The sequence below is a fragment of the Neovison vison genome, chromosome 2, assembly GCF_020171115.1.
Source record: "Neovison vison isolate M4711 chromosome 2, ASM_NN_V1, whole genome shotgun sequence".
Classification (NCBI taxonomy): Eukaryota; Metazoa; Chordata; class Mammalia; order Carnivora; family Mustelidae; genus Neogale; species Neogale vison.
In genome coordinates, this window is record NC_058092.1 from 43,939,012 (window position 1) to 43,954,213 (window position 15,202).

At 52.4% G+C, this 15,202-nt stretch overlaps 1 protein-coding gene across 1 annotated transcript; it reads left to right on the plus strand.

The window, feature by feature from the left end:
- Positions 1-119: 119 nt before the first annotated feature.
- Positions 120-15,045, plus strand: MRPL37 (mitochondrial ribosomal protein L37). Its single transcript, XM_044238301.1, has 7 exons — positions 120-524; positions 3,920-4,103; positions 4,198-4,313; positions 7,323-7,508; positions 9,363-9,520; positions 12,495-12,698; positions 14,423-15,045. The coding sequence occupies exons 1-7, from the start codon at positions 179-181 to the stop codon at positions 14,498-14,500; spliced, it is 1,272 nt and encodes a 423-aa protein (XP_044094236.1). The 5' UTR covers positions 120-178; the 3' UTR covers positions 14,501-15,045.
- Positions 15,046-15,202: the final 157 nt, after the last annotated feature.

A 15,202-nucleotide genomic window follows, 5' to 3' on the forward strand; every position in this document is an offset into this window, starting at 1 on the left:
AGAAAGTGAAAATAGCCGGAGAGGTGGGGCAAGGTAAGAATGTGCTGAATATGATTGGTTGAAGTGGCTGCCACTCATAAAACGAGCCCCGGCGCCCAGCCCCTTTCGCTTCCAGCAGGCCTTGCGCGCAGGAACATGGCGGCGTCCAGGTGGAGGTCTTGAGGGGGATCAAGTTGGTATGGCGTTGGCATCGGGGCCCGCGAGGCGGGCACTGGTCCGCCCTGGGAGGCTCGGCCTTGGGGACTGCGGGGCTCCGAGACGCGGGGCGTATGAGTGGGGCGTGCGCTCTACGCGGAAGCCCGAGCCTCGTCCCCTGGACAGGGTGTACGAGATCCCGGGACTGGAGCCCATCACGTACGCGGGGAAGATGCACTTCGTGCCGGGGCTGGCGAGGCCGGTCTTCCCGCCCTGGGACCCCGGTTGGACGCACCCAAAGTTCCGCCGCCCAATCCCGATTCACGAGCAGCCGTTGTACAAGGATCAGGCCTGCTACGTCTTCCACCAGCGTTGCCGCCTCCTCGAGGGTGAGGCCCTAGGACGGGCAGGAGGGACCTTCCTAGGCCCAGCACTGACCCCAACTCTCCGTGGCCTTGCAACTCTGTGGGTGTCGGTTTCTTCGGCTGCGAAATGGGTAGTGATGACGTCTTCTGAGGGTTTCAGGTTTAAGTGGGATGAGAAGTGTGCTTCTGTGAGGCAGTGTTAGGTTGAATGGCGAAGTGAAAAGACCTGGTTTCTGGTCCGTCCCTGCCTCCATCTAACTCTGTGTGATTTGGGGCAAGTGGCTGAAATTTCCAGAGCCTCCATTTTCTGTGAACTCAGTGGTTTTGATTAGGTGATCCACATTGACCCTTCCAGCTCTTAATACCCTGGAGATGTAACTGTACATTGAATGATTCGATGGAGGGAGTTTATAGTGGAAAGAGAAAGCATGCTTAATCTGGTCTATGGCCTCTTTTGGCAGGATTGGTGAATGTGACAGAGAGGTGCCCACACAGGTTCCGTGGGTTAATAGTGAACCCAGGCCTACCTGTCTTGTGTCCTAGGTCAGTGTCCTCTGTCAGAGGTCAGAGCTGAGATGTTTTCACGAAAGGGTTCTGGACCTAAAAGCTATCTAGCCTATTTCTGCTCTCCTTTTACTAAGAACAGGTCATAATGACTGAGCTGAATGAAACCAGTCTGTCTAGAGCAGAACCAGAATTATTTTCAAGAGTCCATGGGGGTGAGGGAGCTTTTTTTTGAGCGTCTCTTTCCCTACTCTTCTTACCTCTTCTTTAGTCCCCAAATCACTGTGGGAAGGGGCAGGTTCTGGAAGCACAAAATGGTCAAGGTCAGTGGGAGCAGTATTTTCCAAGGAGTAATTAGGAAAGAAAGAGACCTGGCAGGATTTGGGGACTAAACCAAAGAATAAATCCTAGATTAAAAAAAACCTTAATGGCCAGCCTCTTAAGCTGCTCAAACCCATTCCTGAAAGCTGAATTTCCAGCATCTAAAACATTCCCATTGCCTTACCTGGGTATTGTAATGGACCTCACAGGACTTGGCACCCCTCCCCCCCATTTTGTTTAATTTAAGTAGGCTCCACACCCAGCATGGGGCTAGAATCCACGACTCTGAGATTAAGAATCGATGCGAAGGACTGAGCCATCCAGGTGCCCCACCTTTGTGTGACCCTTGTAACATTACTAGGCTTTAGGGTAGACAGACTCAGGTTCTCCTCTCCATCATCACTTACAGGGTTGTGACTTGAAACAAATTCTTTAGTCTCTGAATTACATCCTCCAGTCCATAAAATCCCATCTGATCTGTAGATAAAGTTCCTGGCACAGGGTAGATGGTGGTGCTCAGTAAATGGCAGCTCTAATGATTATTTATATCCTAGGGAACCATGAAATCTCAATATTTTAATCCACTGTCAAGTTTAAGGAACAATGGCAGTGCCAGAACTAAAATTCAGGTTATCTGACTCTGGTCCAGGGCTTTTTCTGCTGCACCATAAAATCCAGAAGTTATATTTCTAAATGATTTTATTTACCATGTCCTATAAGCCTCAAAGTGAAAAGTCTCATTGCGTTCATAGCATTTCATTTATTAGCACAAAGGAGATTGCTTGAGAGTATCTCCCCCCCAGAGTATCCTAGGTTCGGTTTAATCCCAGGCATAGCTTTACAAACGAAGATACGTGCTGGCGAGAGTAGCCTGCTAACCAAAGCCATCACCAGCCTGCTGTCAATTTGTGACTACAGCCATGGACAAGAATACAGTATTAACTTTGTTCTGAAGGTAGGGGACTGGGATGTGGATTTGATGCAGAGCTTAGGACCCTAGCGCTGGGCCAGTTCTTCCCTCAGGGAAGCCAGATCTGGGGAAGGGGGAGCAAGGGACTTCTGCTTGGCATCACAGCCCATCCCACTGGCAATAGCTGTCATTCCTTACTGTCTGAAAACGAAGCAGTCTGAATCAAATCTATTTTTGTTTATTTATATCCCATCATTTCCTGAAAAGTATTTCAGGCATATTACAGAAACTTTACAGCACAGCCAAATTAAATTAAAAACATACAGGTCAGGGAATTTACATGAAGGAGAAATAAAACAGTGAGTTGAATAAAAAAAATCCATTCTGTGAGGTTCTGTTTGCTAAAGGGGAGCCCCAAACTTGGCTCTCAGCCTGTTAAGGGTGCAGAGCAGTGTCAGCTGACCTGGCCACTTGCCTGTTTCTGTAAATAGTTTTATTAGAACACAGCCACACTCACTTGTTTACTTGTAGCCCCTGGCTACTTCCATTGCCACAGCGGCAGAGATGAGCAGTTGTGACAGAATGTATGGCTCAGAAGCTGAAAATATTTACTATCTGGCCCTTGAGGGAAAAGTTTGTTGCTCCCTGGTATAGAGAGGAACATTTTCAGTTATGTAGTTCACCATGTCTGTAAGACAAAACTGTACTACCCCAGGAGAAGCCCGACCTTCCAGTACCGAGGCCAGGGAAGATCCTGTGTAATAAATAGAATGTGTGATCCTTCTGAAAAATCACGGCAGTCCATTTCATAGGGCTTCTGCATATAAAAATCTGCTTAAAGATAGCTCATTGTAGAAGCTCAGGGTTAGGTGAGTTGTGAAAGATTATCTGTTTCAGTGCTCCCAAACTCAGGGCCCCTGAAGTTATTCATGATTAGTAAGTTATTCCATTATGTCCAGAAGCTGTTTTCCCTTGATATGGCAGCATGGGCTTCATCCTTGGCCCACACCTAATACATGGGATCTATTTGGTAGATATGAGCTTTTCCTCCCCCCCTTTTAAAGTTTATTTATTTATTTGACAGAGAGAGATCACAAGTAGCAGAGAGGCAGGCAGAGACAGAGAGGGGGAAGCAGGCTTCCCACTGAGCAGAGAGCCTGATACGGGGCTCGATCCCAGGACCCTGAGATAACGACCTGAGCCGAAGGCAGAGGCTTAACCCACTGAGCCACCCACGTGCCCCAACCATGGGCTTTTCTAATCAGGGACTTGGATTTTGGTTATAAAGGGATTGAGGATTTGAAACACTGGCATACTGATCTAGTCCTCGAGTCTGGAGTCTGTCTGAATTTTGTAGGCAACAGATGGACTGTTTCCCACAAGATTCAGCCTTACGACCCCAGCCGTCTCCACTGCTGTTTGGATCGCTCCTGTGCAGGCTTTCACTACCTCAGTCAGTTTGACCATCCGCTGGACGACAGTCATGCTTGCCATCGAGTTGGAATCGGCTGTCCTGGCTTCCACTCTTGTTTTTGTTCTGACTCCTCAGATGTCACAGTACAAATCCCGTCTCTCTCAGGGCAGACCTCTTCCCAAGATGCTACTGGCAGACCTAAGCAGCTCATACTTGTCTTCTTTTTTTGTTTGTTTGTTTGTTTTGTTTTTGTGATTGATGACCCCAAAGGTGTAAAGCAGGCCCTCTGGCTTACCAAGACCAAGTTAATAGAAGGACTTCCTGAGAAAGTGCTTAGCCTCGTCGCTGATCCAAAGAACTGCATAGAGAACCAAGATGAACGCCTTTTGAACGTGATTTCTCATGCCCGTCTCTGGCACTCCACTGAAGACACCCCCAAGAGAGAGGCCTACTGGTAAGTTTCCCCCAACTCAGTAAGGTTTCTAGTTGATGGATTTTAGAGTCAGCCTTGTGCTTTAAATCTCCAAATGTCTCTTCTTTCCTCCCAGCCCTGTCATTGTGGACAGTCTGCTACAGCTGTGTAGATCTCAGATTCTCAAGCATCCCTCTCTGGCCAGGCGGATCTATGCCAGAAACTACAGGTTATCTACCACCTGGAATCGAGGTTGGTCATCTTGGTCTGTTTTTTATCTTTCTACTCTTAACACCACTACCTGCTCACCACCACCGTGTCCTTGCCTGTGCTCATTTCCAACTTTCACAGACCACTTTTGTAGAATCAGACACATCCTCCTGTCCTGAGCGACAGACCAGTTCTTTTTCTTTTTTAAGGGAAAGATGGGAGAGAGAGAGAATCTTAAGCAGGCTCCTTGCCTAGCATGGTGCCTGATGTGGGGCTTAATCTCACAATCCTGACATCATAACCTGAGCTGAAGTCAAGAATAGGGCGCTGAACCCACTGAGCCCCGGGTGTTCCTCAGTCTTTTTTGTTTTTCCTCACTTCTTCCCCATGACTTAATTCAGCCGTATCTAGTATCTATTGAGTGCCCATGAGAGCCTAAATGTTGAAAATAACAAGTAATAAAGCGCAGGCAGTCTCTGCCTTCACAAAGCTCGTATTCAATGGTCAGAGCCTTATTACCCCATTCTTGCTTTTCTCCTTTTCCAAATCCATTTTCCACGTAGCTGCTAGAGTGATCTTTCTTTCTTTCTTTTTTTTTTTTTTTTTAAGAGTTTATTTATTTGACAGAGAGAGGTCACAAGTAGGCAGAGAGGCAGGCAGAGAGAGAGGAGGAAGCAGGCTCCCTGCTGAGCAGAGAGCCCGATGCGGGACTCGATCACAGGACCCTGAGATCATGACCTGAGCTGAAGGCAGCGGCTCAACCCACTGAGCCACCCAGGCGCCCCTAGAGTGATCTTTCTAAAGTTCACTTCCCTCCCCTGTTTCTGACCCTTCTCTGCCTCCCAGGAACTTCAGCCATTTATGATCAGATGCACCCCACTGATCAGGCCGCCAGCTGGGCTTTCTGGTCTTCTCTCCTTCTTACCACCCCACCCCCAGCACACCCCCAGGCCAAATGTAAACTTCAGCTGCTTGCAGCTTTTTGGCATCAAGCTTTTATACCTTTTGCACTGTGCTGTATGTTCTGTCTGGAATGCTTTTTTCTACTTTCCTCGTTTGGCTAAATTCTGCTTGTCTGTGAGGCTCAGCTCCAGCCCCGTTCCTACGTGAGTGCGGACATCAGCTAGTCCGCTTCTGTGCTCCTGGTGCCCATCGTGTCTCTCGTTACTAGAGCAATGTTGTACCGTATTGGAATTCTCTAATCTCTCCTCTGTCCTCCCACTAAAGTGAACTCCTGACATTGGGGACCGTGTCTCGCTCATTTTTGTGCACGGTGTCTAGTTCCTGGCACATGAGCAGCGCTGACCGAGGGTCGGGTGGGTGATGACCACCCCAAAGGTTTCCAGCAGGGATGTACCACGGAATCCTGGCGCAGGGAAACCGGCTTTGGAATGATTGGGGATTTTCAGGGCATCTGCTTGGTCAGGTTTCTCTAGCTTGCCCCTTTTGAGTATGGACTTCCTGGCAAGGAGTCAGCTGTGCAGAGGTAATGGCACCACTAAGGAAATTAGTGAACCTCATTAATAGAGGAGTACTTGTTGGCCCGTCATCAACTATTACCTCTAATTAAACTGCCCCATTTGGAGCTGTCACTGGAGGAGGGATGTGGAGGGAATTGAATTGGAAACCACACTAGAGTGGTCTGTGGGGAGAATCTGAAACCCAAGGTTAGGAGAGGTTCAGGCACATTTATCTTCCTTGCAGATGATATGTGAGGAAACAGGAAATATTTTAGGAAACTATTCCTGAGGTGTGGGCGTGATGTGTTTTACCAAGCAGCTCAGAGTTCATCCATCCACAGACGTGGTATCCCTGCTTTACACACGCAATGAGGGAGACCACGTGCTAATTAGGTGGCAGTGCTGTGGCCCAAACCAGCTGTTAGATGTAGAAGGTCATCACCCCTGACCTGTTACCGTGGTGCTGTGATTTGACTGTCCAGAGCACCTCCAGAGGAAGATTTGGCTCCGTGGAGAATCTTCAGGAGGCTGTTCTCAGGGAGCCTTTCAGGCACATCTTGCCTGGTGGCATGAGGCCTCCTGTGGAGACCTCGGATAGGGGCATGTGCACATGCTCACAGTGGCAGCTTTGCTGGTATGTCAGGTGTGTGTTTCCTCTTAAACTGATGTCTGTGTAGCCAGGACGCCGATCTGTCTTAGGTGAGGCTTTCTGACTGGCCTGATATTCCCTCACTGTTGGTTGTTGAGTTTAATAGCCTTTCTTTTTAGCCTCTAGTCTCTTCCTCCTTCGCCCCCTCCCTCCTTCCCTACCACATTCTGGTTGTCACCTGGTTTGTCTCCCTAAACTCTGCCATGGGGCAGTACACGTGTGTGCCTTTGCACATGTTCCTCCTGAACTAAAATGTTTTTCCTGGGTGACTATTAACCAACCAAGGGCATTTTGCGCCCTAAGGGAGATTTGGCAGGGTCTGGAGAACTTCTGATTATCATGACTTGAACGGGGGGAGTTCTACTGGCATCTGGTGGGTGGGGACCGGGGGTGCGGGCAGACCTCCACGGTGCACAGGACAGTTTATCTCATCAAAGAGTTAGCCAGTCCAAAATGAAAGGGCCAAAGTTGAGAAACTCTGCTCTTATCCATCCTTTGGAAACCAGTTCAAAAGCATACCACTTTCAGGAAGGTTCCCAGGCCTCTCAGAGGAGGTCAGTTTTACTTCTCTGCTGTCTTTGAGTATGGTTTGTACTTACATATACACTTACCAACTAGGAAGCTTCTTGAGAGCAGAGGGTAGCTCTCACTCATTTCTGGGTCCCCAGCATAGAGCAGGTGCTTGGGAAGATCTGTGTGGGCATCCCCGAATCCAGACTGCCAGGTAGCCTCAGGTCATTGGCAAGGGAACACAGGAAGAAGAGTGCTCTGGTTGGTCCCCTTCTCAACATCTTGACCAAAGTTTTGTTTTCTGCGATTAGGCTGATCAGCTGGGAAAGCAGTTAAGACTTGAGAAGCATGGTAGGATGAAGGCTCTAGGTTTGGCTGAGCTGAGGTAAGGCTTTGGATCAGGGTAGACTAATCGTCTTTCTCCCCTTGTAGAGTCTTTTCTCCTTCAGGTTCGTGGTTCCAGTGGAGCTCGGCTGAACGCCAAGGATCCTCTGCCCACCATCGCCTCCAGAGAGGAGGTTGAAGCTACTAAGAATCATGTTCTTGAGACCTTCTATCCCATATCTCCCACTATTGATCTTCAGGAATCCAATGTTTATGATGTGGAAGACAACACAGGTAAGTGTCACAGCCTCGCGTCTCTGCACAGTGTGGAGATGAGGGACGTGTTTTTTCTGAAGGGAAGGAGTATATTAAATATTGAGTCTGTGCTCCGCACCTCACGGACATTTTCTTCTGAGAGCCACATAGCAGTGTATCACCACTTGCTTTTGACCCCTGAGAGGTAACTGTTACGTCAGAACTGTAATGGGTAGCTATGGGGCTTCTGGCCAGGTGTGAAGTGTTTCCTTTATTCACAAGTCCCTTGAAAGACACCCCTCTTCCTGTGTACCCATAAACCCTGCCCAAACTCCTGCTAGGACTGAGGAACCCCCCCAGGCCTTGAATGGGGGTATTCATCAAAACTCCATCGAATAAGGCCCCACCACCTCCCCTGGCTGCGGCGACAAGCCAGAGCATCAGGCTAGGCAGGCCCATGGCTCACGCCCTCCAGTCCGTCCCTAGGAGCTGTAGCACCTTCCTTCTAACCTCATTTCCACTGTGACAGCTTCCAAGAGGCCCAGCCCGTTGCTGCAACCTCCTAGCTAGCTGGCCAGCCTGACCTGGGCTGTTTTCTCTCAGTCCATCTTGTTCCCGGTTCCAGAAGCACCCTTCTGACACCCACGTTCTGTCCCTTCCCTTCAGTCCTCCGTCCCCCCTCCCCAGGGCCTGTTAGGTACAGGTGGAAGTCCTCAGCTTACAACATGAGGGCCTCAGGTCTTGGTCCCTCTTTTCAGACTCAAGGAGTCTGCTGCCCCCCCGACCCTCCGCCCTCTGCCGTAGTCCAGCTACACATAACACATTGTGCTCTTTCTCACCACAGGCTCTAGGGTGTCCTCTTCCCTTTGCCTGGGGTGTGTGGCTGTCCACCTCTTGTTTTCTTCCCCTCAGTAGTTCATCTGTCATCAGGGGCCTTTCCTCTGTCCTTCCCCAGCCCCAGCTCACTCCTCTCAGATCTTTACATGTCCCTCTCTTAGACCCCTCCCCCCCCAACCCAGGACGGAGCCCCTCAGAGGCAGTGACAGGCCACGCTCAGCCTCTGCTCCTGGCCCTTGTCTGACCCTGGTGCCTGTCTCAGACTGGGAGCACAGGGAATGCTGAGCAGCTGAAGCAAGGACGGAGGCCCGAGGGAGGGCGTCTCTAAGTAGTGCTTGATTCTGGGATTTTTCAGAGCCCATGTTTTCCCAGCTTCTTCCTCCTTGTCACCCACTTCCACTAATCTGGGTTGCTCATTCTGGAAGCTGCCAGCCTACCAAGGGTTTACTCTTGGCCACAGGGGACGCGCGTGGTGGCCTGGCAGTGTTGTGGCTGGGAGGAACAAGGGCTTGGCTTTGATCCGCAGTGCCAGTGTTTGCAGAGCACTTGGGAGGCACGAGGCCAGGCCTTTATCGCGAATAATAAAGTATGAGATGTTGCTAATGATTGGCTTTTGAAAAAATAATTAGCATAGCATCCACGTTTTCTTCTACTAGCAGTTGCTGTCCCCTGTGTGCTTGAATGAGCGAGAAAGGGGTAGAGTTAGCACACAGAAGTCAACCTGGCACAGGTTGGCAACATTTTCAGTAAAGAGCCAAAATAGTAAATATTTCGGTTGTTCAGGCCACACAGGGTCTCCGACAGCTACTCTGTAGACATTGTGTCTGTGAGTGGGCATGGCTATGCACCGCTAGAAACTGTTTGTTAAAACAGGCGGGGGCCGGGGGCGATGTGGCTGGCAGACTGGTTTGCCATCCCTGGAGCTATAGTGATGACATCTGCCTTTACAGAGTCTCTGTGGTGCCTGGCACTGAGCCAGGGTGAGGTGACTTTCCAAAGGCTCTGGGACAGGCTGATACTAATTTCCGTTCCTCCACATGATTATGTACCTTGCAGGATTCCAGGAGGGTTATCCTTACCCCTATCCCCACACCCTGTATTTCCTGGAGACGGCCAGTTTACGGCCACACCGCTTTCAACCAGATCAGCTGCGGGCCAAGATGATCCTGTTTGCCTTCGGCAACGCCCTGCTCCAGGCCCGGCGCCTCTATGGGGTATGTATGCGGAGAAGACCACCGAGTTACTTGACACGGTGTTGGCCTCCTACCTTACACTGCTTAAAGGAAGAAGGAAGGTGCAGAGGGATCCCTTGCTTGACTGAGGACTTTCAGGGACAGGCACTTCCACGCACCCTGTGGAGATAAACTGGCATCTGGGGGCCTCCTGTATGCCTGCCTGTCTTTTACATAAGAGACATGGTGTATTCATCAGAATAGCCCACAAGGTTTCTTTGTCATCCCCATTTTCCAGTTATGCCCCTGAACCAATGGCAGGCTAAGCAGCTTGTCAGCATTACACAGCAGTGAGTGGTGGAGAAGGGGGCAGAACTGGGTGTGCCCAGTTCCTCGGGCTTTTGTTGTTCCTGCTCTAATACACCCCCGTGGTTCTGTGAGAGCAGAACGGGGGCACGATCCTCCATGGGCAGGAGGAGTTGAAACAGAGATGATACAGACCTGTGTGCCAAGCGGGGACAGGCTTGGGGACCAAGACACCACTTGGTGATAGCCCCTTGATTCTGGGAGGAGGTCTTAAGGACCTGGATTGTTTAGAATGCGGGCTGAGTAGTTGTCCCACAGAGCTGTCCCTAAAATGGGGGAAAGCCTGGCCAGGGAACAACAGCCTCGAGGGAGGGAGTAGGGAATGGTAGTATGGGATTCCTCGAGCAGGCCTGGGACACTGGATCCCTGGATCCTGGTGGGTGGGGGAGGGTTGTGTTGGGGGAGTGCTGAGACCTGCCAGCTCCTAGGTCTGAGGCCCTCCAGTAGGAGTGAAGAGACTCACGATGTTCTCTTTTCCCTGTTTCCCATCCTACTTGGTCTAGGAACTAGTGGGGTTGGAGGGGTGTGGTTGGGCAAACCCAATAGGGTGTGGAATGGACCTTGCCTATATTGGGCATTTGCTACGTTCCAGTGTTCTTTATATCTGTGTTCCTCAAAGTGTGGGCCTGGGTTAGTGGCATTGGTGTCATCTGGGAACTTGGTGGAGGTACAGATTCTACCGCATCAGGAACTCCGGGGTGGCGCCGAAGTAACCGGTGTTGCCCGGAGCCCTGCAGGTGGTGCTGGCTTTAGCTCGGGCTTGAGAACCACAGCTCTGAGGTTTGAAAACCACTGCCTGTAGCAACCTTCCGTGGCAGATGCTCCTGGCCTCATAGCTGAGGAAACTTGAGGCTCAAGGAGGCCAAGTGCCTTTCCCAGTGTCACACAGCTAAGAGATTGGCAGCTGTTACATCTTTATGTATTCTTGTGTCTCTTCTTGTGTCTTCTTCTTGTGTCTTCTTGTGTCTGTCTCTTCAGTCCTTGAAGGTTATCTTTGTTTCCGTTCTTTGACTATGTACTTAGGAAGGCTCTGGAAGGTTGACTTGCCCAAGGTCCCACAGCTATTGCATGGGGAAGCAAGCACTGCCGCTCTGATCCCTCTAGCTTCAAAAGATGTGCTGTCTCCCACCTCCCGGGTAGGGGAGCGGAGCAGACGGGGTGGCACGCCAGGGACCTGCTCTGTAGGCTCCCCGCCGCTCCTGTGCCAGCTGCTGCCGGCGGAGCATGGCTAGAGACACTGCTGCTAATTGCCACCCGGTTGGGTAGGAGGGGAGACCTCCCCCACCCCTCCAGGTACGAATTATTCCTGGGGATGTGAAGTTGAGCAATTACGGGAAGAGCCTCCATGTAAAAGGTAAAATTGCTGAGAAATTTATGTACTACCTGCAGTTTTATTGATCTGTAGAGGGAGATAAGAGTCAATACAGAATCTCAGCTAACACTTAGAGGTACTTTTCTTTTTATTTATTTCTCGTGCAGCTAAGAACAGGTATTTCTAAGGCCAGCAGTCCCGGTGTGGCTCACACCGCCATCTGACATTAGCTGTTTCTAATGTCCCATTCCGCTCTGGAGGGGTGGATGTAGGCAGTGTTTTTGGATCAAGGATGCTCTGTTTCCCAGGGCCTGCCTGCTGGCTCTCTGTCCAGAAGCTGGCCCTCACCCAGCTGCACCGTTTGGAAGCTTCGGGGGTGGGGGGCGCTGAGCGTGTCATTTCTCATCCACCCTGGGACACTCCTGGGAGTGAAAGGAGGTACTCCTGTCCCATGGTGTGGGACTGCCAGGGCTCGGCCACGATGGGAGGGGTTTCAATGATTTCCTGGCGTGGGGTCTGATCCTGGCTCACGTCCCGCGGGGCAGCCCTGCACAAATGATAGCACCTCTCTGACACTCAGTTTCCCCATCTGCGAAGTGGGGACAGACTGCTGGATCTGTGAGCTTACTGGTGGCTGTAAAGCTGGTGACCCAAATGGCGTGTGCAAGGTGTGTGGGAGCTGGTTGCTGCGGGGGTCCGGACTGAGTGGCGCTTCTTAAAGGGGAGCACCAGCACACAGGCTGCCAGGTGAAAGCCTGCCGCCGACATGCCGGTGCAGATAGCCTGGCAGCCTAATGCCTTCTCAGAGCCGCACTGGGGAAGTCCAGGGCCAGGCTTTCTGGGGTGCCAGGCCCTTGGGAGCAAGGCGCTGTGGGAACCAAGTAGGCATAGCGCTGGCTGGGCCACTGTGGGACATCAGGCCAGTCCCTAGCCTTGCTGAGACTGTTTCCTCATCTGGCAAGTAGAGTGGGAAGGGAGTGAGCTTATATATTCACTGACCCATTGTGGAACCAGCATCACTGTTGTTGCCATCGGATAACACCACGGGTTTGAGGGATTTCCCATCATTAGGCTCCCCTCACCTTCCTGTACTCTGCCACTGGCCCAGTCCTCCCCCCGCAGCAGCAGGAATTACTGTTTCTGTGTGTTTATCAACCGGGAGGCACCGGGTCAGGCAGAGCCAGGCCAGAGAAGGGAGGGACGGCCTCGCCCTGGCTGCTGCCCCATGGTCAGAGCCTTAGATGGGAGCGGGCACTGGCTGTGGAAGCTGCCGGTTCAGTGCTGTTCTTAACACCCTGCTGTGTCTGGTTTGACTTCCTTGTCCCGTTTCCCTCTCAGAATGACGCTAAGGTTTTGGAACAGCCTGTGGTTGTGCAGAGCGTGGGCACCGACGGACGTGTCTTCCAGTTCCTCGTGCTGCAGCTGAACACCACGCAGCTGGCCTCCAACGAGGGCGTCAAGAATCTGGTCTGGGTGGACTCAGACCAGCTCCTCTATCAGCATTTTTGGTGTCGCCCAGTGATCAAAAAGAAGGTGGTTGTGGTAAGTCCTGCCATCTCCAGCCTGGTGATGGGACCGGGACCGGGACTCCGTGTCCTCAGAGTAATTCAAGGGTGGAGCTGAAGGGATGCTTGCAGCGGGGACCCTGGCTTTAGGGTCGTCCTACCCAGGATCTCTCCAGGAGCGCTTCTCCTGTCCTGGGCCCTGCCTGGCCCTCCACGACACCCCCCCACCCCCATCCCCCCGCTTTCCTGTGTCCCCAGCATGGCTAGCTCCTCACCACGGCCCCCTATGCCCTGCTGCTGCTGGCCCGGGCCCCTCAGGGGTGCTGCTGCTTTTTTGTAGGAGGCATCTCCCTTCTCCCCCTGCCCTCCATTTCTCTTTTGTCGGGCCATCCTCTCCTTGTCCTTCCAGGTCTAGCATAAGGACCTCCCTGCCCCCGCCCCATCCCACTGCTAGCCCCACTGCAGTTCCTCAGGTGGGTCCCCATAGCCCCCGTGTTCCCCCATCACAGCACAGTCCCCCAGTTTCCAGATTTTTCTCCTCCATCAAATGGAGCTCTAAGCTCCTCAGAGGTGGGTCCCGTGGACGAGGCCTTCATTCATTTCTTCCCGCAGACATGGGATTCTTTCTGGGGCCTTGTCACTGTCTCTGGTGCTCCACTGGCAGAGTCTCGGCCTGCTTTCTGTGCAGCGCACAGTGACCGTTCTGATTCATAATGCGAGGACAGGCAGCGATAAGCACCCTGAAGGGACAAGGGGACCTTGGGGGCTGCTGGGTCTGTGGCTAGCTATGTCCTGGGTACCCCACGGACCTGAGCTGGTGTGCTGCGTGGAGCTGGTGTTGGGCTTTTGAACAGAATTGGCGTGGCAGCTGCCTGCTTAGCTCTCCAGTGTCTGCCAGTGTTGTTTCTGCCCCAGAACTGCCTCTCCGGGCGGGGCCCTCTTCTTTGGCCCGACACCATTGCGTGTCACCTGCAGCCACACCAGTTGCCTCTGTACTCTCTGCTCTTACCCTGCTCTTTCTCTCCTGTATGTTTCCGGGTTCTCCCTTCCAGAACACTGACTTAGTGGCAGACACATCCTGGCTGGTCAGATGTCTCCCGCCCCCCAGCCCTGGGCCCCCAGCACAGGCCCTGGGCTCCAGCCTTGCCCTTCTGCTTCCTACCTGTGCTGGCACAGAGACTCGTCTCTCAGAGGCAGCCTGCCTTTTCTTTTTAACTCCGGCCCCTGCTTCTTGCCCTGTAAGACTCTTCTTGCCCTGTTCATACTCATGGGAAACCATGAATCATCTCTGCTTTCTGAGCATCTTTTCCCTATGTCTGCTGTGAGGCCAGTCAGCTTTTACCGTCACTGTTCCAAGATCTGGCTGTAAGCTCCTTGAGGACAGAGCCAGATTCAAGCCACTCTTGGGTTTCTGGCACGGGGCACAGGCCTGGTACAGAGAGAAGGGGCCTGATCGATGTGTGTGAATGAGTGAGGGGTTCTTGTCCCTGGGAATGAAAAGGAGGCAGACCATTGGTTCATGGTGGTTTAGGGAGGGGGTAGGGCGGGGGGCGGTGTCAACAGCCCTAGGAGAGCTTCATGTCCTCCAGCCCAGCCTCTCTGGTATCTCTTCGCTGCCGGCTCCCTGGTGCCCCCTTTGCTCCATGAGAGGAGAAGACCGGCATTATCCAGGCATTTTAGGATTTACATAAAATCCACCTTTGTTTTCATTGCTGCCATTAAACCTCGTAGCAGGATCCTAATGGGCTGTGTTCTTTCCAGGAACCTGTTGGGCCGACTGGTTTCCAGCCTGAGACATTCAGGAAGTTTTTAGCTCTGTACTTGCACGGTGCTGTGTGAACCCAGGACCACTCTGGGGTCTCGAGCCCCCCCGGCCCCTTCCGCACAAGATGCTGTATCCAGAGCAGTGCTCGGCCGCCCGAGCTTCCACGCTCACCCGGCCTGTAGTCTGGTTGCCGACAGAGAGCCCTTCCGCTGCCCTGGAGCCTGTGCCCGTGTGGGGGAGCTGTGGGAGGGGGGTGCCCGTAGCTGTATTGAGCCCTACCGTGAGCCGGCCTCTGCGTGGGTGTGGGTCCTGAAGCCTGACCTGCCCCCGGTAAGCCAGGCTCTGCCCACAGCCGACTCTGACTTAAGATGACTTCAGATAAGAATCTTCGTCTCTTTGAGTTTCACCTTGTTCATCTGACACTTGAGGATAATGACCTCCCATGTTGTGAAGACGGAGCGGCCGCCACAGGATAGGTGCTCTCTGAGGCTCCCTGGGTTCTCAAGGGACTCTCCAGACTGCGGGCACATTTCATCAGGGCTGCAGAAACTCTGACTGGAACATTCGTTGTAGATTTCTCCCTAGCATCCGGGTAAATAGAGCAAGTACCTCCCTGGTTCGGCTGGCCTCTCTGTGCACACCACCTCCGAGTCCTGCCCTGGGCCCCGCACCGTAGACCCAGCACCCTGTCTCGTCCTCCCGTGTCGTTTCCATATTCAGGGAAGCGCTTGAATGCCTGTGTGCTGGGCACTGTTCTGGGCCCTCGAGCTAAGGGA

Bases quoted from the DNA above. Each gene is read 5' to 3' on its own strand.
- MRPL37 (XM_044238301.1), top strand. From the start codon at position 179: ATGGCGTTGGCATCGGGGCCCGCGAGGCGGGCACTGGTCCGCCCTGGG. The intron at 525-3,919 runs GTGAGGCCCTAG...ATGACCCCAAAG, and splicing joins GCGTTGCCGCCTCCTCGAGG to GTGTAAAGCAGGCCCTCTGG. The intron at 7,509-9,362 runs GTAAGTGTCACA...TGTACCTTGCAG, and splicing joins TGATGTGGAAGACAACACAG to GATTCCAGGAGGGTTATCCT.